General features: G+C 44.2%; 1 protein-coding gene across 8 annotated transcripts in view; it reads left to right on the forward strand.

Annotated features, from left to right (window-relative positions):
• Nucleotides 1-25,000, forward strand: part of LOC143027818 (uncharacterized) — a 385,267-nt gene that overhangs the window by 351,526 nt on the left and 8,741 nt on the right. For 6 of the 8 annotated variants that reach the window (XM_076189416.1, XM_076189417.1, XM_076189414.1 and 3 more), the window contains 12 exons: nt 3,800-3,903; nt 5,658-5,764; nt 6,354-6,550; nt 7,433-7,612; nt 9,738-9,879; nt 10,048-10,247; nt 11,024-11,556; nt 12,073-12,984; nt 13,707-13,986; nt 14,963-15,109; nt 16,713-16,845; nt 17,745-17,867. In XM_076189416.1, the coding sequence (XP_076045531.1) occupies nt 3,800-3,903; nt 5,658-5,764; nt 6,354-6,550; nt 7,433-7,612; nt 9,738-9,879; nt 10,048-10,247; nt 11,024-11,556; nt 12,073-12,984; nt 13,707-13,986; nt 14,963-15,109; nt 16,713-16,845; nt 17,745-17,867 (3,058 nt within the window). The remainder of the gene's footprint in view (nt 1-3,799; nt 3,904-5,657; nt 5,765-6,353; nt 6,551-7,432; nt 7,613-9,737; nt 9,880-10,047; nt 10,248-11,023; nt 11,557-12,072; nt 12,985-13,706; nt 13,987-14,962; nt 15,110-16,712; nt 16,846-17,744; nt 17,868-25,000) is intronic. The other 2 variants (XM_076189420.1, XM_076189419.1) reach the window with 1 other exon arrangement.

Genomic DNA, 25,000 nt, shown 5'->3' on the forward strand with positions numbered 1-25,000 from the left:
AACGGGGTATTTAGTTGTCGAACACGTTGGTTAAACCCCAAATACCCCGTTCACACGTTCACACATCACTTTAAACACGTGTCTGTCGAACCGCGTTCGACGAACCGTTAGACCGTGTAAGTCCCCTCTAAGAGTCCCTTCCCGTTACTGCACTCCGTTCGAGCGACATCATGTTTTTCCAGAATATTTTTGCCCTTGTAGTGGTCCATACATACTTCCACCTGTCGTGAGGAGAGTATGTCAAAGGTTAGGTTAGGTTTAGTTAGGTTATGTCAAGATAGATTTGGTTCGGTTTGGTTTGGTTTAGTACAGGGGTTTTGCAATTGGGTGGAGGGACCCGTTGGGAAAGACTTCTATCCTTGCGTATAGTGTGGTCCTTGGGTTATTACCAACTGAGGAAAGTTTATATTGGTGTCCTGACCTTTGCTTCTTCGGGGCGGCGTGGGTGAGAAAAGTATTGCATTTCAGACAAATTTTATTGTATAGTCCGGTACTAATTTTGTACTTCTTTAAATTTTGTTTTCCCAGTCAGGTGTATGTGTGTATGTGTATGTAATTTTAGTCTGAGTTTGATTCATAATTGTAGTTTTTCTTTTTCAGTTTTCATTTGTGCTTTCATTTCTGTTTTCATTATTTCAATTTTTAGTTTGAATCCTATGTGGTTTCTTTGAAAACATATATTGATAATTTTTAATTTCGGTTTATCTTTTACTTTTTATATTTTTGAGTATAGTTTTTTTTTTTTTATCAAATACGTCCACTTTTTCCTATGACCCTCTCTCCTCATCGGATCAATCGACGTTGCCAAACAGGTCCTCCAGTCAGTGCACTCGCACCTAGCTGGCTTGGGGCACCGGTGGCCAAGTCTACTAAGCAACCAGCTAACCTGAACTCACCTCAGATCACGTGAGAATAACCAGTAGTCTTTAGCCCGTTACTGAATCAAATCTCTTTGCGTAAGCCAGAAAAAAAAATCCGTTTAGGTTTGATATTTTGCTCCGCACAAGGTTATGTATCATTTACTCCCTAGTTTCTAATACTGTGACAACTGTTTCGGTTCTCGAGTTACACTCCGGTAAAACGTTCAGGGAAACTTCGAATCTCTCGTCCTTGTGTCTGGAAAAGTGCGGCATGTTGTCGTCCATAGCCGACCACAAAGCAGATGACCAGAAACTGACAGCTTTCCCAGACGCAGACGACAACGTCATTCCTTTCCCCGCGCTAGCCTCGTTCAGGGGTGCTTGGGCCGGACATAGCTTAGCGCGCCAAAACAAATCATCCGTACCTTCACGCGATTATAGACTTATGTTATTTATTTTCGTCTGATTTATATTACGTATTTAAATATAATCATGTCTTGTATATATATATAACTTAGCTGCACTGTCTTCAGCCCGTGGTTACACTTGATTTGTTGCGTAACGGCTTGACTTGTCGGGGTGAGAGAGTCGTGTTGCATACCATCTAAGTGTCATGTTGCGTTTGCTGGTTTAGTGTTAGGTGTGCAAGTGAGCAGGTGTCACCTCAATGATGTTCCTGATGATGTGGTGGCACGGACTCTTGCGCATATGGGTGAACGTGGTTAAGCTTGAGTTAAACCGTAGAACTACAGAGCATAACTGTAAGTTCTTAGCCACCAGTCGACTGTCGTCCTCACTGCATTCTAGTAGTAGAATTTGGGCAGTCCACAACACTCGGTTCAATCTACCCCCTTAAGGCTTATAGTGCATAAGTTTAGTATGTACGTGTAGAAGGAAGGTGTTGGGCTGTTTTTAGTTATGAGTATATTTTGAGAACAAGAGGGCATGATAAGGTGCAAACATGCGTACATATGAAGCATAACTACCTGTAACATTCTACTGGCTATTTGAACTCTAGGCCTTTTTCCCGTGAGGTGAGCGCGCTACCACTGAACCATCCGGTGCTCCACCATGAAAAATTGAAGAGGATTGTAATCTAAGAAATGCCATAGAGTTGAGGTGTGAGGTCCCTTTGAGCCCGATAGAAATTGATTAACGGCAAATTTGATCAATTCAAAACGCAGTGAAAGAACCAATCAGGATCATGTTTGAGCTCATTCTTAACCCCGTTTGGTTAAGGGCTATTCCCCCTTGGTTGAATAAAATCGCCTGACGGCAATTTGATGAAAAAGCAAAGTGCTACCCTATGAGGAAGGTGTTAGTGGAAATACTCTCTGATCCTTTTACTGCCGATAAGTACGGAAGCAGTCAGAGATAGTGTTGGACAATGTTGATTTGTTGGACAATTTGTTGTCCAACAAGGTGATACTGCTTATAACCATTGCCGGATCCTGGATCAAAATTTGAGGGAAGACAATATTGTTGATTTGTTGGACAATTTGTTGTCCAACGGGTGATATTGCTTATAAGCATTGCCGGATTCTGGATCAAAATTTGAGGGAAGAGGACTCCCCTGAATTTTGTAAATATAGATGACACTTTTAAACAGATGTACCCTGTAGCACGAATACGATGATTTTTTGAATATAAATTGAAGTATATTTTCTTACTTGATTTAGTTTCTTTCAAAATATTGGGCAAAAGTAATACTTGATCTTACAATTTTTAAAGATTTACCCGCAATAATGTGTTGAATATCCTTGTAATTAGTCTAACTGAAGTGTTTTATCAAATGCTGGGGGGGGAGGGAGGGAGGAAATCTGTCACTGTATTACTGCTTTCTGCCACGTACCGGCGCACGCGAGGGAGGTCTTTCGACCTCTGCAATGAGGTAATTTAGAGATATTGGGACAAACTATACCTATGCATTTATTTATGTATTTTATTTGTTATTTACATTATTATAGTATTTATTTATTATTTTATTATTATTAAGATTTTTTCGCATCCGACCTAGATATGGACCAAAAGATCTCCTGTCGGCTTGCTCCACCTTTGTAATCCTTTGTAAAACACGGGTCTTTATCTGAATATCGAGTTTATTCCTGACCGGTTTCGCTTACAATAGCTCCCCTGAAGAAACTATTGTAAGCGAAACCTGTCAGGAATAAACTCGATATTCAGGTAAAGACCCGTGTTTCCTCCTCCGCCTTTCCCATAATGAGGTAATTAAAGAACAAATTTGGGGAGGAGACTTCAGCCACCACCACCCTCCCCCCGTACCCTCCACAGTTACAAGTCATTGCTCGTATGTATGCATAGATGTGTTTGTGTGTAAGAAGAGTGATTAACATATGATGGGCGAAAAGAAACGTCTAAGGAAAACGGGGGCAATTGAAAAGTGAAAATGCAAACTTTCTATTTTTTTTTTTTGGGGGGGGGGAGGGCCGCCATCGCCAGAATGAATATGCAAATGTGTCAAAATGAAACCAAAAGTTGACGAAAGAACGGGACTTTTAGAAACATTTGCAGGAAGCTCGACATCCTCTGTGTGTGTGTTTTCATGGTTTTGGATCACGTGCTGGACTCGTGATTGACAGCTGTTACCGTTCGGATGAGAGCTCAGAGCTCGGACAGTATTTAAACCGATCTGTGGGTACTGTTGTGACTCTGCGGTCACACACACACACACACACTCACTCACTCGCTCACTCTTGCCCAAGGGGGCAGTAACGGCTAGTGATGTTTGATTTTTCAGACTGTCACAATTTAACACTGTGTTACTCAATATGAAAACATTACATAATATCAATTTTATTTAATTCCCAACGTGTCATATAGATTGCTCGTGCATTTTTTTCGTATTATGTCATATAATTTGAGTGAGGGTGTCATCTGACCTGTGAATGTGTCACTTTATTTTCTTTTTTCTTTTTCAGAGCGTGTCATGCCACATGCTGGACCAAATGTACGTGTCAACCTCACTGCCGTTACTTAGCCCGGAAGATTTGGAGAAGAGCGACGCTAATACCCAGGCCTACACGTGAGTAGGATTCATTTGGCGTTAGCAAAGATGAAATGATAAGTGTGACTTCAAGTTTTACTGAGTAGAAAGCCGCAACCTCAAAGCAGCCGGCAACTATCTTTGGGGTCCATCCGCAAATCTCTCTGGGTAGAAACTTTGGACTGTTGTCTTGAGTTGTATTAGTGTGGGATTGCTTCTGTATCCAGCTTATAGTGCATACATATACCAAAGGCTTTCCCCCTTACACGGGGGGTAGCCAATATAGCTTATAGTAGGAGGAAGAAAGGAATAGTCACCAGTTGTCTCTTCGTGTGTGAAAAAGGGCAAAAAATACAGCTAAAGTTGATAAAGAGAGGTCTTGGGCCCTAGTCCAGAGACCGAATGTCAGCCTCTCAGGGCTGCACCTCCTGATGGAGGTAACAAGGGGGTTGACGATTTTAGAAAATAGGCAGTTATGCTTCCCTTCTACCAAGTAGGCTACTCTTGAATTCATTCATTTGTTTGTTTACTTGTTTACATAGAGGCAACATTGGACCTGTCGAACAGGATTCGAACCCCGTAGCCATCAGTCAATCCGTTGCCGCGGGTCTCTCTTCCAGGAGACCCGCGGCCCCCAGAAAACAGACCACGGTCAGATTAGCATTGTCACTTTTTTTTTTAAGAGTGTGAGCAACACTCTCCACATTGTAGCTAGATTAGCCTTTTGTTAGTTAATTTTATTAACTTTGTAGATGACTACTTTTTCTAAAATTTGTATGTAAATCCGGTGAAGTTTTTGTAAAACTGTTTGAATTGCTAACTGGATTGGACGTATGTACCCCGAATTACTCAGTGTAATTTTTGTTACTCTTTGTACTTTAGATTAAATACTCTAATTTTCTTTGTACTTAAGATTGAATACTCTAATTTCTCGTTGTAACACGTATTACTCCTTGTAGCTCGTATAAGTCTTTGCAAACTCGAATTAAACTTTGTAACTCGTATTACAATGTGAAACTCATATTAATTTGAAAACTCGTATTACTCTTTGTAAACTCTGATTACTCTTTGTAATTCGTATTACTCTTAGTAGACTCGTATTACTCATTATCTATCTACCGATAGGCTTATTTCTCCTTATAAGGGAGTTAGCCAATTATTCCGTAAGATCTCATTACTCAGTGTAACTCTCCTATTGACACTGTTCTCATATTAGTTTGAAAACTCGTATTACTCTTTGTAAACTCTGATTACTCTTTGTAATTCTTATTACTCTTAGTAAACACGTATTACTTAGTATCTATCCTTCTACCGATAGGCTTATTTCGCCTTATAAGGGAGTTAGCCACATACTCCGTAAGATCTCATTACTCAGTGTAACTCTTCTATTGACACTGTTCTCATGTTAGTTTGAAAACTCGTATTACTCTTTGTAAACTCTGATTACTCTTTGTAAACTCTGATTACTCTTTGTAATTCTTATTACTCTTAGTAAACTCGTATTACTCTTTGTAAACTCTGATTACTCTTTGTAATTCTTATTACTCTTAGTAAACTCGTATTACTCTTTGTAAACTCTGATTACTCTTTGTAATTCTTATTACTCTTAGTAAACACGTATTACTCTTTGTAAACTCTGATTACTCTTTGTAATTCTTATTACTCTCAGTAAACACGTATTACTCATTATCTATCTTTCTACCGATAGGCTTATTTCTCCTTATAAGGGAGTTAGCCAATTATTCCGTAAGATCTCATTACTCTTTGTAACTCTTCTATTGACACTCTTACAGGTGCGGCGGACCTACAGTGTACTCGCCATGCTCTTGGCTTCACACGTCCGTCACGGTCCGCAGACCAACTCCAGCGCTCTCCCTTCCCAAGAAGAACGTCCCTAAAGGTGAGAACATTCCCCAAGTCCATAGAACGTGTCCTCATGTGGGAACGTACCCACCCAGGGGACGGAATATATAAAAAAATTGGGATCGTAACAGAAATGCGAACGTGCCCTAGGTAGGAACGTGTCCTCATTTGAGAACGTACCCACCCAAAGGACGGAATATATCAAAAGATGGGATCGTAACAGAAATGCGAACGTGCCCAAGGTAGGAACTTGTCCTCATGTGGGAACGTAGCTTACCCGTAAAGGTGTACAAAAAATGGAATGGTAACAGAAATGGAAACGTTCCCAAAGGGAAGAAAGTGCCCAGGATATTAGGAGGAAAAAAAAAAAAATGATAATAATGATAATAATCACCCCAAATATATATATATATATGTATGTATATATGTATATATATATATATTTGTATATATATATATATATGTATGTATATGTGTATATATATATATATATATGTGTGTGTGTGTGTGTGTATACTGTATATATTTATTTATCAATGGAGGAGGAAACTTGATGTAAACAAGATTTTTTTTAACATCATGCACGAACTGTGACATCACACAAGGTCCCCCCCTCCCTCTTGCAGGTCAGGACAAAAGTAGCCCGGACCATGAGGCGGTCAAGTCCCTCCTGCAGGAGCTGTCCATCCTTCGGCGCCTTCGCCACCCGGGCTTTCTGGAGGTGATGGCAGTGTGTCACGTGCCCCAGCCTCCGCCAGACCACGTGACTCTCGTCTTCCAACACGTGCCCTATGGGTCCCTCTACCACCATCTGCACGTCCAGGTGGGTTCTGCTCTCTCTCTCTCTCTCTCTCTCTCTCTCTCTCTCTCTCTCTCTCTCTCTCTCTCTCTCTCTCTCTCTCTCTCTCTCTCTCTCTCTCTCTCTCTCTCTCTCTCTCTCTCTCTCTCTCTCTCTCTCTCTCTCTCTCTCTCTCTCTCTCTCTCTCTCTCTCTCTTTCTTTTTCCTCTTCACACTGAGGTGCCTTTATCACCATCTGCACGTCCAGGTGGGTTCTGCATTCTCTCTCTCTCTCTCTTTTTTTTTTCTCTCCTCACACTGAGGTGCCTTTATCACCATCTGCACGTCCAGGTGGGTTCTGCATTCTCTCTCTCTCTCTCTCTCTTTCTCTCTCTCTCTCTCTCTCTCTCTCTCTCTCTCTCTCTCTCTCTCTCTCTCTCTCTCTCTCTCTCTCTCTCTCTCTCTTCTCTCTCTCTCTCTCTCTCTCTCTCTCTCTCTCTCTCTCTCTCTCTCCTCTCTCTCTCTCTCTCTCTCTCTCTCTCTCTCTCTCTCTCTCTCTCTCTCTCTCTCTCTCTCTCTCTCTCTCTCTCTCTCTCTCTCTCTCTCTCACCCTCTCTCTCTCTCTCTCTCTCTCTCTCTCTCTCTCTCTCTCTCTCTCTCTCTCTCTCTCTCTCTCTCTCTCTCTCTCTCTCTCTCTCTCTCTCTCTCTCTCTCTCTCTCTCTCTCTCTCTCTCTCTCTCTCTTTCTCTTTCTCTTTCTTTCTTTCTTTCTTTCTTTCTTTCTTCTTCACACTGATGTGCCTATGCATGACCACCTTCGTTGAAGGTCAGGTATTTAAGACTGAGTGCCGTTCCTGATGACATAGTGACGTGGTGTACTATTTCATTTATACATTTATTTATTTATTTAATTTCGCTCTCCCTGCAGCACCGTGACCTAAGCCTGGTGGGCGCAGTTGACGTCTTGATAGGCGTGTGCGAGGCCCTCCTCTTCCTGCACGCCCACGGCTGGCTGCACAACGCCCTCTCTTCTCACGCCCTCCACCTCGTCTCGCTGTCGCACGCCAAACTGGGCGGCTTCGAGTACGCCCTTGAGACGCAGACGAAAGTAAGAACACTTTGGGAGGAAGGTTCTAAAGTAAGAACACTATGGGAGGAACGTTCTTGATTTCCCCCAATGCAAGGCTCTGATGTGGTAACTAAACACATCAATTGGTGATGTGGTTGGTTACTACATCAATTGGTGACCCCGGACCATCCACCATGATGTGGTAACTAAGCACATCAATTGGTGATGTAGTTGGTTACCACATCAATTGGTGATGTGGTTGGTTACTACATCAATTGGTGATGTGGTTGGTTACTACATCAATTGGTGACCCCGGACCATCCACCATGATGTGGTAACTAAGCACATCAATTGGTGATGTGGTTGGTCACCACATCAATTGGTGACCCCGGACCATCCACCATGATGTGGTAACTAAGCACATCAATTGGTGATGTGGTTGGTTACTACATCAATTGGTGACCCCGGACCATCCACCATGATGTGGTAACTAAGCACATCATTTGGTGATGTGGTTGGTTACTACATCAATTGGTGACCCCGGACCATCCACCATGATGTGGTAACTAAGCACATCAATTGGTGATGTGGTTGGTTACTACATCAATTGGTGACCCCGGACCATCCACCATGATGTGGTAACTAAGCACATCAATTGGTGATGTGGTTGGTTACTACATCAATTGGTGACCCCGGACCATCCACCATGATGTGGTAACTAAGCACATCAATTGGTGATGTGGTTGGTTACCACATCAATTGGTGATGTGGTTGGTTACTACATCAATTGGTGACCCCGGACCATCCACCATGATGTAGTAACCAACCCACGTCAGCCATTCCCTCTTCCCAACACTTTCTTAAAGTCTTATCGCGCTGGGCTGTTTTTCCTCCCATTAAATGACTAGAATATGACATCGCTTACTGAGATCTAGATTTCTCTAAGAACATTTCTACTGTATGTCTAACAGTCGTATAGATTTACAAGCTCATCACTCAGTTTTGCTATGTATGACGGGAAGATAATTTGATATTTGGAGATTTGGAAAATGAAATATTGTTACCGAAGTCGTTTTTACTCAAACGAACTGTCGGCGTTGGTGAAACTCGTGGAAGCCCAGTGTGATATCCCATTTAGCTCAATGCTTTAGATTCCTCATTGTAGTGATAAATATTTAAACATTTTATTCTGGCTAACGCCGGGCTATTTTATTCGGTTGAGGTTTAGCCTCGAGACGAAGTTGATTGATTATACTTACATACATACACCAAGGGCTTTTTTTCCCCTTACAAGGGAGGTAGCCAAAGTCAAAGGCATAATTCCACTCCCATCCATTTCATCCCCACATACTCCACTCCCATTCACCACCCCTCCCTCCTTCTTTTCTTGGCTCCTACTGGATGACAGGTCATCCCTGCATCTCGTCCACTGTCCTGGGTCAGAGCATAATAACATAAGAATGAAGGAAACTGCAAGAGACCATAAGGCCTACACTAGGCAGTTCCGTATCCATCACCACCTGTCATCCCCATCCATAAAGTTGTCTAATCGTTTCTTAAAACAACTGATAGTTTCAGCGCTTACTACATGCTTACTAAGTTTATTCTATTCGTCGACCACCAAATTAGTAAGCCAATTCTTGCCTATTTCCTTCTTAAATCTAAATTTGTCCAGTTTATAACCAGAAGCAATGCAGGAAGACACAGCGCACCCACAGCAAGGCCGCTTCATTAAATCGGCGACCTCTCCTCTCCGTCCCCTCGTGCAGAAAAAGTATCTAGATTAAAAACCAAAATTGTTAAGATCCAGCAAAAAGAGTTGATCGAGATAGGTTAATTTTTTTTAACTCTGTTGCTGCCAAAGGGGTTCCGTGGCTGAATAAAATAGTCAGAATGAACAAAATTGTAAAAGATAAATCTAAGGGATTTTAAACCGGATTTGGAAGTTATGGCCATTGTCCTAATCTGAGGCGAATCAAATTAAACTCCTTATAATCATAAAGGCTTGGGTTGGATTCCCAGTGGTTTTCCTTTGACCTCATTTTTGGCTATCTAAACACATAGGGCATAGGTTGCAAGCCAATATCACACACACACACACACACAAACAAACAAACAAACATTGGCAAGCTATGACCATATCTTATTACAATGATCTGTGTAGGGTTGCAGCATGCAGGCGCCCAAGCTGTGCCACACGCCCTGGCTGTACCCTTGGCAGGCTCCGGAGACCATCAACGAGCAGATGGTATCCATCAGGTCCGAAATCTACTCCTTCGCGGCCATCATCTGGGAACTCTGGTGTGGTAAGTTGGCCGGACCGAGTTCACGGTAACAGTGAATAACATGAAATTCGCTCCATGGCGTTAGATCAAATCATTATCATCATTATTTATCATTATCATTATTGGTGATGATTGTAGTGGTCCTTGTCCATTCATGCCCACACACAAACACGCTTTGTTCCCCTCCAGGGATGCCCCCGTGGGCAGGAGTCGACGAGAAGGAGATCCAGAATAGGGTGGCTGGCGGCGAGACGTTGCCCTGTCTCCCGACGCTGCCGGCGCCGCCCCCGTCGCTCATCACCTACCTGACGCAGTACGGACTGAAGGCCAGTCCCCACCAACGCGAACTGGACTTTCAGGAGGTTCATACCATGCTGAGGTCTCTCAAGGTAGGTAGGGAGTTCTCTCTCTCTCTCTCTCTCCTCGCTCTCTTCTCTCTCTCTCTCTCTCTCTCCTCTCTCTCTCTTCTTCTCTCTCTCTTTTTCTCTTCTCTTTTCTCTCTTTTTCTCTCCTCTCGTTTCTTTCTTTTTCTCTCATTCTCTCTTTTTTTCTCTTCTCTCTCTCCTCTCTCTCTCTCTCTCTCTCTCTCTCTCTCTCTCTCTCTCTTTTATCTCATACTATCTCTTTTCTCTTTTCCTCTCTTCTCTCTCTCTCTCTCTCTCTCTCTCTCTCTCTCTCTCTCTCTCTCTCTCTCTCTCTCTCTCTCTCTCTCTCTCTTCCTCACCCGGTACCTATGTAAAAATTTCTCTCCATGTGGTAAATAAAACTGTCTGACGGCAGTGGTCGGAAGAAGAAAGTGTCGTTGAACGACTCGTGGTCATTATGTCTGTGGACAAATGGAACCGAGACGGGAGCTCACCGTGGCTGGCAGTCGTGACTTTCTCACGTGTTTCTCTATGTAGAGAGCCCTTTCAGTTGGGTATCGCTGAAAGCAGGAAATCTCCTATATTCAGAACGAAAAGTTCCGATATTTGGAAGATTCCAAATGCCAGAAGCTTTTGTTTTAGTACCCTGGTATATGAAAGATCTTTTTGTTCCGAATTTTGGGAATTTTCTCATTTCATGATATATATATATATATGTGTGTGTGTATGTATATTACGAGAAAATGAAATAGAGATGAGATTAATTCATGCAACTTATATTTTTCTTCTTTTTTCTGCAGCTGCAGGCGAGTGAAGAAGAGCGCGTCCCTATAGTCCCTGCCTGGGGTCCTCCCTCAGTCCCCAACACTCCCGTAATAGGTCGTCACAACAACAGCAACAACAACAACAACGAGAAAAACCTTGAAAACCAATCGAAAGCGTCTTCGTACGTTCCGCCCTCAGAAGTTTCCTCTTCCTCCTCGAGGGCCTCTAGTCTTCAGGAGGAGGACGCCGCCCTCAGACGCTTTGCCAAGGACCCTCCGTCCTCCGCAGGCAAGGAGAAACCCGTCCCCAACAAGAGGCCCGGCAAGAAGAACGGTCTCTCGAAGGACCAGTTCGAGGTCGCGAAGAAACTTCGACACTCGTACCACGAGGGCCAGCGACCTCCTCCTCCTCCAAGTGCGTCCACGATACAATCGGAGGGCGTGGCGAAGGGCATAGGATCCACTGTGGGTGTGACGCGGGTGAATAGTATTGCTAGTGCGGATAGTGGGTTCTTCACGCCCGTTAGCCGAACACCCAGTCCTTCCCAGGACACTATCACCAGTGCCAAGTAAGTCTCGATATTAGCTCAAAACTAGAGGTTGGTTCTAGACGTAACCCATCTAGGAATAAAATCAATTGCATTGGCAATTGTTGCAAAAAGACTTTTGTTACTAATAGTGAAAGTAATGGTAACTATTGTAAAAGAAGTATGTTGTGATTAATAGTAGAAGTAATGATAGTAATAACAATAATGATGTAACTATCACATACGATGCATGAGAAGCACACTAACCATCTACATTCAGATCACTGCCCAGCACTAAAGATGTATCAACACAGAATCGGGCTGAAAGCAAATATCACACAAAAGACACGGAAGACGCCATCTTGCAGTACACTGCCCAACGCTCACACAACACAGACAACAGAACAAAGTTTCTTCTCAGAATGATTTATGGGTTAACCTGGTTGGCCGTGGCCGGTAACCTCGGGGTCACGGGTCTACTGCAAGGGAGAACTGGGGCTGCAGGTTGATTGAGTATTATTATTTTATGCAATATTTTTTTTCTTTTCTTTTTTTCAGACAAACTGGGCCAGTATTTATGACCTCAACTCCGGCCCGCCCTTCAGGAGTCCCCTGCCTCCAACCAGACCTTCTCCCGAGCAAATTAACTCCACAGGCCCTCACCTCCAGGCAAGGCCCCGACGTCCTGCCTCGCTCCTCTAACGCGGGTGAGTCAGGCGGAGGTGGTGCTCCCCTAGCGGTTCGTGTCGGGAGAGACAAACGAAATGGTCGAAGTGGACCAGTCACCGCCATCCCGATCTCCCCCATCGTCGCCTCCGCTGTCGTTTCCAACGCCCTTCAGGGAACCTCGGCACCTCCCAGCAAGAAAAACAGCGAAGGGTCCTTGGCCAACGGCCAGGACGCCGTCGTCGACGGGAAAGGGTACTGTTACATCAGTAGCCCAGCGAAACGTGCCTTCTTCAGCGACTCGTCCTCCGAAGGGCACGAGTCGCCTGACAGGCCCTCCTCCAGTGCGGCCATCCTCAGCGACATGCCCTCCGTCAGTAACACCCAGGAGCGTCCCTCCAGCGCATCGAAAGCCTCGTCCTCCGGTGCGAGGTCATCTCGGAAGTTCGGAGATGACGCGACCCAGAACGGCATCAGCGACAACGGGATGAAGAACTCGGTAGTTCGACGAGGCTTGAGCATGACCAACATCTTCGCGCCTCACCTGTCGAACGCGTCGTCCTTCTTCACTCGAACTACGAGCCATATCTCCCTCTCCTCGAACTCCTCTTCGGGAAGCGAAGGGCGAAAGCCCAAGAGGACTATCAGTCAGATCACACTGACGATGCGGAAGCTCTCCCTCACCTCGGACTCCTCCTCCAGTAGGGATGACCTCACCGACGTGGCCTCCACTAAGGGCGGTCCGCAGGAGGACAAGAACAGCCGGACGAGGTCCTCCCCGAAGAGTCCTGGACGTAGTGCAAGGTGAGTTCTCCTCGTTGGACACGTGAGTAATCCATATCCCAAAGGCGAGGAATCTCAGAGTTTTAGAAGAATTTTAAGGTTTTTCAATTTGGGCAGATTACATTGTGCGAGGTAAATTAGTCATTACACCAATATATCTTGGCTCTTCGCAGGCGTGAAATACAGAGGTGAGGCGGAGAGCGGAGATGAAAAGAGTTGTCTGGTAGTGTAGATCAAAGACTGTTGAGGTAGTTTGACCAAAGAGAAAGAATGAGTGAGGAAAGACAAGGAAAAAAAATGGAAAACGGAAGCGGATGGGGTGAACTTGAAAGAAAGACCGAGAATGGTGTGGAAAGTTGGGGCTAAAGGGGCTTTGGATACACGAGGATTGTCTGTGGAACAGGGTAGAGAAAGCACACACAATAGTAAGGAATGGAGAGTGGTCGTAAATGGATAAGATAATTACGCGGCTTGAAGGGATGTTCTTACCTTTACTGTAAAATATGTTGAATTAAAGACGCGATAGGGGGTGAACCAGCTCAAGATGTTGGTCCCTACTGTGGGACCTTTGTCTCTCATTCTATTAATCTCGACTCGAGCAGGGTTGGTGGAATGACGGGACTCTTGGTATGAATGTATACTTTAAATTTCTCACCGCCCGTCCCCTGTATAAGGCAGGAACGAAGACCACTAGTACTATACATCTTGACTGCAGGTTTTTATGGGTGGTCTTTCTTCCTCAGGAGCGATGTTCGTGGATGGGAGGAGTCTACTGCCATCAAACCGGCGAGCCACCAGGTAACCCGCCACGCCTCTTCCTGTTCCCTCGCCAGCGGGTCCTCTAGTCCATCCCACAACGCCAAGGCCACTGGTGCCGTCTGGGTCCTACCAACCCCTGCCAACACGACGGCCTCGCCCTCGGTGACGTCGCCTTCCAGGGCCGCCAGCACCACGGCGCCGTCGGCCAAATCCGGCGACGGGTCCAAGTCTCCGGCCATGACCATGTCGTGCTCAGAGTCGGCGGTAAGAAGAACCTCCTCTTCCTCCTCCTCCTCCTCCTCCTCCTCCACCTCTTCCACCTCCTCCTCCTCCTCCTCCACCTCCTCCTCCTCCTCCTCCACCTCTTCCACCTCCTCCACCACCACCATTTCTCACTTCTCCCTCTTCTTCCACTTCCTACTCCTCTTCCCCCCCCCTTTTTTTGTCTTTTCCTATTCCTTCTCCTCCTCCTCCCTCTTCCTCCCCTCTTCTTTTTTTTTCGTATCCTCCTCCTCCCTCATCTTCGCCTTCCTCTTCCTTCCTTTCCCCTCCTCCTTTCCATCCTTCTCCATCTTCTCCTCTTCCTCGTCCTCCTCCCCCTCTTTCTTCAGGTCTTCCTCCTCCTCTTCCTTATTCTCCTCTTCCTTTTTTCCTAACTCCTCTTCCTCCTCTTCCTCCTCCTCCTCCTCTTCCTCCTCTTCCTCCTCCTCCTCTTCCTCCTCTTCCTCCTCTTCCTCCTCCTCTTCCACTCCCTCCTCCTTTTCCATCTGCTCTTCCTTGTTTCCTAACTCCTCTTCCAAGAGCACACTTCCTACTGCTTCGTTTAAATACTGAAGATTCCGTTAATTTCCGTTAAAATTCCGTTAATTTCCGTTAGATCAACCGATTTGAAAATAAAACATGGCAAGGCATTGTGAAGTCTCATATGTGCATACATACATACATGCCATTGCAATCATGATATAAGAACATAAGATGGGGGAGGCTGCAAGAGACCATGAGGCCTTCACAAGGCAGTTGCATGTTCATTACCACCTATTATCCCTGTCCATAAGGTTCTCAAACTTCTTAAAACAGTCAATTATTTCGGTGCTCACTATATGGTTGCTAAGTCTATTTCACTGGTAAACCAGTTATTGCTTATTTCCTTCTTAAAGCTAAATTTGTCCAATTTAAACCCATTACTGCGAGTCCTGCCCTGTTGTCTTAATATGATGACCTTGCTTTCTTCCTGCTGCAGCCGTCCTCCCGCCGGAGCAGCCTCGGCAGTAGCACAACGACTTCCTCGAAGACACTGGAGGGCGTTCCGGCGGTCTCCCCGCGCAGGCGTCACTCTGAGGGTCAGCGGCCGCGCACGCGCAAGACGAGGAGACGACACGAAGTCGAGGTGGGTTGACCGATGTCCACGTTCCCCAGCGTGGTGGACCTCCACAAGTTTCCCCAAACTCATCTCTTCCTTCCTTCCTCTCCTTCTCCTTCTTCCTCTCTCCTTCTCCTTTCTTCCTCTCTCCTTCTCCCTGCCCCTTTCCCCTCACCCTTCTCCCTCCCCTTCTTCCTCCTCTTCCTCCCCTTCCTCTCCTTCTCCTTCTTCCTCTCTCCTTCTCCTTTCTTCCTCTCTCTCCTTCTCCCTGCCCCTTTTCCCCTCATCCTTCTCCCTCCCCTTCCTCCTCCTCTTCCTCCCCTTCTCTCCTCGCTCCCCCATTTTCCCTCTCACCTCTTTCTCCCCCTCCCCTTATTCCCATTTCCTTCCCTCTCCCCTCCCCCTCCTTTCTCCCTCTCCCTTCTCCCCTCGTAGTACCTCTCCCCCCTCCTCCTCCCGTCTCTTTCCTTCCCCCCCCCCGTACTTCACTCACCCCCTCTCTCCTTCTCTCACCCCCTCTCTCCTTCTCTCCATTTTACACTTCCCCTCCCCCATCCCCTTCCCTTTCCCTCCCTCCCTTTCCCTCCCTCCTTCTCTTTCTCCCTCTCTCTTTTCCTCCATTCTTCCCTTCCTCCTCTCTTCCTTCTTATCTCTTTCCCTTCTTCCCTTCTTCTTCTTCTTCTCCCTCTGCTTCTCTCCCTCCTTCTCTTTCCTTCTCTCCCTCACTACCTCTCTCCTTCCGTCCCTCCCTTCCTTCCTTATTTCCTCCTTCCCTTCCTCCCTTCATCCCTCCCTCCCTCTCTTCCTCCCTCACTCCCTTCCTTCCTTATTTCCTCCCTCCCTTCATCCCTCCCTCCCCTCTCTCTCCTTTTCTCTTCCCCTCCTTCACTTCTTCCTCTTCTCACTCTTATCTCCCTCCTTCCCTCCCTCTCTCCCTCCCTCCCTCCCTCCCTCCCTCCTTCCCTCCCACTGTCCCTCCTTCCCTCCCACTGTCCCTCCTTCTCTCCCTCACTCCCTCCTTCTCTCCCTCACTCCCTCCCTCCTTCCCTCCTTTCCTCCTTCCCTCCCACTGCCCCTCCTTCCCTCCCTCCCTCCTTCTCTCCCTGCCTACTTCCCTCGCTCACCCTTTTCCTCCCCCTCTCCCTCCCCCTTCGCCCCCTCCCGTCCTTCCCTTGCTTTCCCTTCCTCTCCTGTCCTCCCTCGCTTTCCCTCCCTTCCCCCCCCCCACCCTTTGAATTACCAATCCCACATTGTTTCAGTCAATTCGGACGCGCCTTAGCCCAGCTTATCAGTGATAAACTCATCAATGAAAAGCTTATTAGCGCTAAGTTTATCACTGATAAAGACCCCACTCATCTCAGCCTCGAACTGTCATGAAATTGAATATCTTCGTGAATAACACAACATAAAAAAAACCGTGTCACCATATTTCCTGGCTCCTTCCTCTCCTCTTCCCTTATTCCGGAGATCAGGCACCGGCCCCTAAGGTTTAAGTTGTCAATAAACAAATCACCTTATCTTCCACTCTCTTACTCTATCCCCTGACTACACAAAATATCACTGCTGTTGCCGGATTCTAAGGGGCCGCGGGTTTCCTGCTTTGTGGTGATGGATTTTCTTCTCTCTGCAGTTCGAAGAGGAATTCTTTGACGACGAGTTCAACGCCATGTTGTATCATCAGCCACACATGCAGCTCTCTGTCGGGTCCTCGGAGAACTTACTCGACAGTCGTTCCCATCACACTCTCCTGGCCGACGGCACCGGTGAGTAGAAGACTGTCATGTCTGGAGTCATCATAGAATAAGGTTTAGATAAGGCGTGTTTGATGGCTATATATAAGAAATGGAATGGGTGGGAGTGGTTTCTATGCATTTTTCTTTTTGGCTACCCCCCGTGTAAGGTGGAAAAAGCCTTTGGTATATGTATGTATGTATGTGTTTGATGGCTACCTCCTTTGTAAGGGGGGAAAGCCTTTGGTTTATGTATGTATGTGTTTGTGTTATCCACCATGGGCTTGGATCACGTGCTGAGTTTGTGGTCGGCAGCTGTTAACCCACCTGGATGAATTTCGTAGCTCATATGGTCATAAAAGAATATTGCGTGACTGATTCGTAGGGATATCACGAAAATCATCTAAAATATTGACCACAGGAAGTGTACCCACCTATATGGGGAGATTATGAAGATTATGTTATAGACAGAATTATGTTTTAAGCCGGCTCCACATTTGTTGCGTTTCCACGTATCGTATCATCTTTGCGTACCACCTAGTGGTACGATACAGTGCAACAGGGTATTGTACCCAACTTGTTGCGTATCCGTATACAGCAGGCGGATACGCAACAAGCGGGTACAATACCCTGTTGCACCGTATCGTATCACTAGGTGGTACGCAAAAATGTTACGATACGTGGAAATGCAACAAGTGTGGACGCGGCTTCAGATTCTTTCCACAGTTGTGGGCTGTGTTGTTGTATTGGCTGGTGAGTTGTTACCTAAGAAGAAAGTGTCTGTAGACTTAGAAAAAGTGTAATAATGATAATGAAGCGTTGTACTCTGTGTAATACCCTGGCTATCATCCTTTACTTGAATTGTGACCCTGTAAGGATGCAGGAAGAACGTGGATTCACTCTTTCCTCAGCTTCCTGACACACTTTTGCAGGTTTTGTTCTCGTACCTTCGTCATGTGTCCTGCCCTGCAACTGGGTATATTGCAGAGAACCACCGAGGATAAAGGTCATACAATTAGGGTCTGTTGGCCTTGGGTATCGACGAAGAAGTTCTGGTAGGGTCCTGTTGAAGAGTATGTTTAGGTACTGAGATAGCTGTAGAGTACGAAAACAAGAGGAATTAAACACATGTAGCAAGAATTAAGATTACGTAATTGTCGGTTTATATTTAGGCGCACAAGTTCGAGTAGAGTACGAGAGCAACGTGAATTAAACGTTTATTTACATCTAGAAGTAGAGTAGAAAAACTGGTTACAAAAGAATCTGTATAGTAGAAAAATAGATGCTTAGAATGAGACATCTCACGGAGTGCTTCTTACATGGGATCACCTCCCTGAATTTCGTTTATAAGAAGTCCAGTTGTATTGTAGAATGGTATGCACTTGATATTGTTTGGTTTTAAACAAGGCTATAAAAACAAGTAGTGCTACTTACTTCAGCTTCGGGATCCAGGTGCATTACTCGTTTATAGATAGGGGCAACTGTACTGACAAACCAACCAAGATCTTGGTTAAATCTTGCAACTGCGTGTTGATGCCATGGTGAATTTAGAACGGTCTTTGCCGCTTTTTTATTATGATTCTGTGAAGGAATACATATTCTTGTATTCTTTCAGTGAATCGGTGGAGGTAAGCCAGCTTCGGCTGTCAAACTCTATTGTGGAGCTGCTGTGTCTTGTTACATTGCATCTGGCTCGGGTTGTAGGCGGTGGGGGGATGGGGGGACAGATACAATGGAAAAGGGATGTGTTTAGGATGGGCGAAAGATAGGTGCACACGTCAGCTGACCACATCTCTTCTAAGGAAGACCTTTTTGTATATGTTCGTATGTATGACGTAACTTTGTACCAGTGTCCTTATCCCCCTTTATTGGGGAGGAGTTGCCACTTCAAAGTATGCACTGACTCCTCTCAGAGAAAGAACACAGAAAACGGGTTGGTCCCCAATCCCCCCCCCCCCATTCCGTCCCGTTTCGTCGCCATCCACAACACACAGGGGACATTGTGGCTGAATTCTTATTCCACCACCAGGTGAATATGCCAAGAAAGAGGTGGAGTCTAGTGATGGGAGATTTGTTTTCGAACACTAGACTGGATGGTTGCGTATTGGACTTTTGTCCACGGCTGTACCGCCCACCCGTCACGTTACAACACATCACATAAGAAACACAGTCCATCGAACGCAGCATGAAAACAGTTCCACCAGTATTCTATTCGAACATCTACATCAAATTATCCTCCCAGTACTCCACAATACTGACTCACTCACACTCACTCCTTTATTGACTGCCAATTTGTATATTCCACCCTAACTCACCAGAAATATTTCCATCAATGAAATCCTTCCCAAGATAAGCAAAAGATGGATTGGCATGTCTACGTGTAGGCCACCAACTCGCACTAGAAGAGTGCCAACATGCAGTGGCGGTTCTTCCTATGGGCGGTATGGGCGGTCGCCCAGGGCGGCACTTGGGAGGGGGCGGCATTGCCCCCTTCCAAGCGCAGATATTTCAATAAATACTTCAATAAAATGTTGTTTTGTGAAAGTTTTGGTAGGAGAAGCTAAGCATTTTATGTGCATTGTGGAAGGTGGGCGCAGAAGGTGAGGTTCGCCTAGGGCGCCATGTGGGCTAAGTCCGCCACTGCCAACATGTAATCATTCTGGCAACAGACACCAAATGTCCTTGAGGCAGCCACCACACAAAAAGACACAGATCAACTTATGCTACACTGTCCTAAACTCGCCATTTCCAGACAGCTCCACATAATCTCTTCACTGAACTTATGGGTTAAAGCGGTGTCTGCGGTCGTGGCCGGTTTTCTGAGGGTCGCGTGTCTTCTGCAAGAAAGAACCAGGGCACTGCTTTGGAGGTTCTCTTTATCTAGAATCTCCATAAATCAGAAATCTTCAATATTCGTAATGGAAAATTCTGAAGACCAGAGCACTTTCTAGATTCTGGTATATTTCTGAAAGGAGTTGCTATTCCGTATGTTGTAAATTTGAGAATTTTAAAGGCTCCAAATGTAGAGAGCAGTCTGTATATTCGTAACTCGTTTAGTAACAGTTTAACAATTAAGAGATCTAAATCAAGATGTTCAACAGACACTGACTCTCAAAATTATTTGTCGTCTAGATTAGGTTTGTATAAATAAAGTCAAACACCAGGATTATATTCATTGTTTTTCCTCGGTGTGTCATATTGTTTGGGGCAAAATGAATAATATCCACAGTATAGTTGCTTGAACGAAGGATCTAGGCATATGAACGAACTTTTAAGATATCGCAATTGATAGATAAGATATGGTAGATTCTGAACACACTTCGGAGGGTGGTGGGTGGAGGAGAACTGTGATTGGCTGGCTGATATGACATACCCCCAAGACAACCAATCAGCACGCGTCTACTGCCACGCCCATTAATTGAATGACTCAAAGGAGGGGGAGCCAGGGTGCAAAGATAAGACGGTGTGGAGTGGGTCACTCTGGTTAAAGATAATAAGAATTTACCCATTGTCGAAAGAATAGGAATAGTTTAGCTTGGACGTTTTACGTTTATATATATATATATATATATATTAACAACCACAGTGCACTTTAATTCTAAGCCATCAAAGACCAGCATGCTGAAATTGAAATGTGGTACTGCCCAGGACTCGAACCCGGCATCCTCATGACAAATGCGACAGTGACTTTCCAACTATATATATATATATATATATATATATATATATATATATATATATATTCAACGTCACAAACTCCACCCATCGTGGAATTTAATGAAACATGCCCTTGGTTCAACTTCGCCGGTGACAGGGTTCGAACCATCATCCCCTCGACCATCGCGGTACAAGAGAAAGTACTAGCAAATAATCTTTAGTATTATAGATCTTGATATAATGCCCTAGTTCCAGTGGGTGTAGAAGATTGCTTGCATACATATCTTATATGAATGAGGAAATAATTGATTAGTTGAATGCGAAATGTAGGGAGCATGTGTGTTAAGTAGACGTTAGGCAGACTATAAAAAAGAAAGAAAATTTAGTCCTTTGCCAAAGAGTTTGTATAGAAATGTCTCGAAATCCTGAACGAAACTTGTCAACACTGCATACTTGAACCGAACACACAGATGTCACCTCTTTGTACTATCATTGCCAGTAATACCGAAAGGCTTTCTTTGAAACGTTGACAGCAGTGAATTTTCAACCAAGGTATTGTTGGTGTGGACCTCGCAGGACGACGTGAAGCTTGAAACCCAAAAATTATTCCTCGCGAAAGAAGCCACACCCTTATTCTTCTCGACCAATCACGAGCGCTTCTGAAGGGCGATCGTGATTGGTCAGAGAGGAAAGGAGGCGTTGCTTGTTTCGTCAAGGACAGTGCCGCGGATTATATAACCGTATATAGTTTGTTAATCGCCCCCTCCCCCACCCCAAACTCGTATTCCGTATTCAGCTTTTACGCGTTTCTGTTTTGCGCGGTCGTGTTCAGCTTTTACGCGGGATTTGGTCCGCTTCCCTCCCGTTTGTAGTCTGTCCAAATTAACTTGACGGAAATTTTGTAGGTAAAAGGTCACAGCGATTAAGCTTTTAAGCAGCTCCGACGCAATCACTAATATCATACAACAATCCATATTGCACAGTTATTGACTGAGCAGGGATTGCCGTGTGGAAGAGGCAGTGGTATTGAATCAATACAATATTAATGACATTGATTAATTATAGGCTGCTGTATTAAAAATACACGTATAAAGTTGGTGTCATACTGGACATTTTTCATGACTTATTGTGAGTTCACCTAAATAGGACTTGACATGAGTTTTTCAAATTATAGGCTATAAATGACTTGTAACTTCTGAATGGTATATTGCCTGATAACAATACAAGTTTTGGATTATTGAGATTCCATTTGAATATGTTGGGGATTTTTTTATTTGTTCAAAATGTCGTTACTGACAAGAAAAAAATACATAACTTGTAGGTAATAGAGATTTCCCTTCTGAGAAAGAGCTGAAATTAGAAAAAATCCATTGTTCTGCAATCTATAAAATTCCACATACCAGAAGCACATTTTCGGAAGACGTTTTCGTCTCCAGTTATGGGAGAGATTTCCAAATTTGAGTAATTCCCACAAGAGCGAAAAAACTAAAGATAACTGTTGTTCAGTTGCACCACCGCCATAACGGGCTAGCTTCGTTCTCGTAGCTTCCGACAACAGATCCATATTCAGGCACCCTAAGTACTTAGGGCAAAGGTGGTGCACTAGGCTAAAGTTAGGCTCCTCCTGGTATAAGCATGTGGCCCAACTGTTAAATAGACTTGTAGAATAGTTCCCGTCAGGTCATTCTTGAAACTACAGGTCAGGTCAGGTACAAGTCAGGTCTATAATACTCTTTTTTTTTTTTCTCTTACTTTTTTTTGTGCTGCCTTGTGTAGAGAGCGAGTGAAGCTTCGAGTAAAGAGTAGCAACTTAAGGTATGAGTAATTTTGGTCCCAAAGGTAAGAGTTCGTAAGGTCGAAATTTGCACCATACTGTTACGCAATATCTGTTGTTATCAAGTAAATATCACCCTTATGTTTGAGTACATATAGCACTGTAGGTAAATAGTTTATAAATTTATTCTATTTTTATATTTGTATATCTATCCTTTGTTTTGTTTTTTATTCTTATTTATTTTATGTGAATGTGCTGTGTCTTGCGACACTATTCTTATTTATTTTATGTGGATGTGCTCTGTCTTGCGACACTGCTTCTGACCCAGGACAGTGGACAAGGTGCAGGGATGACCCGTCATCCAGGAGGTGCTAAGATGAGAGGGAGGGTGGAGTGGTGTGGAGTGTATTCAGGGATGGAATGGGTGGGAATGAATTTATGCCTTTTCCTTTTTGGCTACCTCCCTTGTAAGGGGGAAAAAGCCTTGGTATATGTATGTATGTATGTATTTATTTTCAAATTATTATCATTATTATATAAGTATGTATGTATATATATGTATATATATATATATATGTGTATATATATATATATATGTATGTATATATATATATGTATATATATATATATATATATATATATATGTATATATATATATATATAAAACCACTCTGGGAAATAAGACACTATGATCCGAACGTTTTCGTCTATTTAGACATTTTTAAGGAAAATGTATGAAAACGTTCGGATCATAGTGTCTTATTTCCTGAGTGGTTTTATATATATATATATATATATATATATATATATATATATATATATATATATATATATAGATATATAATATATATATATATTCCAATTTTTTCCACACGCACACATACACATACTCATTTATTACTTACATACGCACACACACACACACACACACACACACACACACACACACACACACACACACACACACAAACACACGTATACGCACACACAGACACTCATGTACGCACACACACGCATACATACGTACATACATATATTCATTAGTACATGTTAGTGACGTCATCAAGCAATTAACCCTTTCCCTACCAGAAGGGAAACCGCAAAGCAGAACCAACAAAACGATAGGTTATTTGTTATCATTATTGTTAATTTGTTTTATTCGTCTTATTCATAATTTCATTTTGTGACCTGTGGTGACTGTTATAATGATATGCATATATATATATATATATATATATATATATATATATATATATATATATATATATATATATATGCTGGGACATTGTGACAAGTAGATAAAGGTGGAAAAAGAAGTCGTCACGGGTCTAGTTCCTTTGAAGAAGCGTAGAGCGAAACCGGTCAGGAATAAACTCAAAAACTCGGAACTAGATTCGTGACTTCTTTTTCACCTTTATCAACATATGTATATATATATATATATATATATATATATATATATATATATATATATATATATATATAATATACATATGTACACATAATGATGTTGCATGTTAAGCAATAGATGCAGTTCTCAATGGACACAGATGACTCATTTTGACATGTTTTCAGCATGTTTGGTGATCGAGACAGGACACGGCGTTTGATTAAGCAGACTGCCATATAACTTACAATAATATAATGACTTTGTCGCCAGGAGACACATCTCGGCCGCATTTTGCAGATGGTGTCAGGCAGTTTGTCTGTGTTTACCTAATTATATGTCTCTAATTGTAGTCTACAGGAAAGGACCAACGCTCGTAGGGTCTCGTCTCCTACTTTCCAGTTCATCATATGTGTGTGTGTGTGTGTGTGTGTGTGTGTGTACGTACACGCCTGTGTGTGTGTGTGTGTGTGTGTGTGTTTGTGTGTGTGTCACGCTGAGTGACACACATCTTGGACTTCTTGAAATAAAGATAATTTCACGTTAAGGAGACTGATCCCAGAAATATTTTGCATTTTTCGAGGTGACTTTCAGCCTCCTCCTTCTCTTCCTCTTCCTCCTCCTTCTCCTCTTCCTCCTCCTTCTCCTCTTCTTCCTCCTCCTCCTCCTCCTCCTCCTCCACTTCCTCCGTCTCCTTCTCCCTTCCCTTCTTATTCTCCGTCTCCTCCCTCTCTTCCTCTTCCTTCCCCTCCTCTTCTTTCTCTTCCTCTTCCTTCCTCTCCTCTTCCTTCTCTTCCTCTTCCTTCCCCTCCTCTTCTTTCTCTTGCTCTTCCTCTGTCTCCTCCTTTTCCTTCTCCTTCCCCTCCTCCGTCACCTTGTCCTTCTCCTCTTCCTTCTCTTCACCACCTTCCTCCGCCTCTTCCTTCTCTTATTACATCGCTTCTTCCTCTTTCGTCTCCAACTCCTCCTCCTCCTCCTCCTCCTCCTCCTCCTCCTCCTCCTCCTCCTTTTCCTCCTCTTTCCTTCCTCCTCTTCTGTGCCATCCTTCCCTACTTCCTCTTCCTCCTTTTTTCCTTCTCTTTCTCCTCATTTTCTTCTTTTTCTCCTCCTCCTCCTCCCTCCTCTTCCTCCCTCCTCTTCCTCCCTCCTCTCCTCTTCCTCTACTTCCTCCTCCTCCTCCTCCACCTCCTCCTCTTCCACCTCCTCTTCCACCTCCTCCTCTTCCATTATCCTCCCCCTCCTCCTCCTCCTACCCTCCTCCTCCAACCCCTCGACTTCTTCCTCGTCCTAATTATATACACGTATGCTACTTATGTCCAAAAGGACTTATATGCCTGGACGCATTGACAGGGTGAAAGGCACATCTATAC

This window comes from Oratosquilla oratoria, chromosome 8 (assembly GCF_046742065.1).
Source record: "Oratosquilla oratoria isolate Oo_2021 chromosome 8, ASM4674206v1, whole genome shotgun sequence".
NCBI classification, from domain to species: Eukaryota; Metazoa; Arthropoda; class Malacostraca; order Stomatopoda; family Squillidae; genus Oratosquilla; species Oratosquilla oratoria.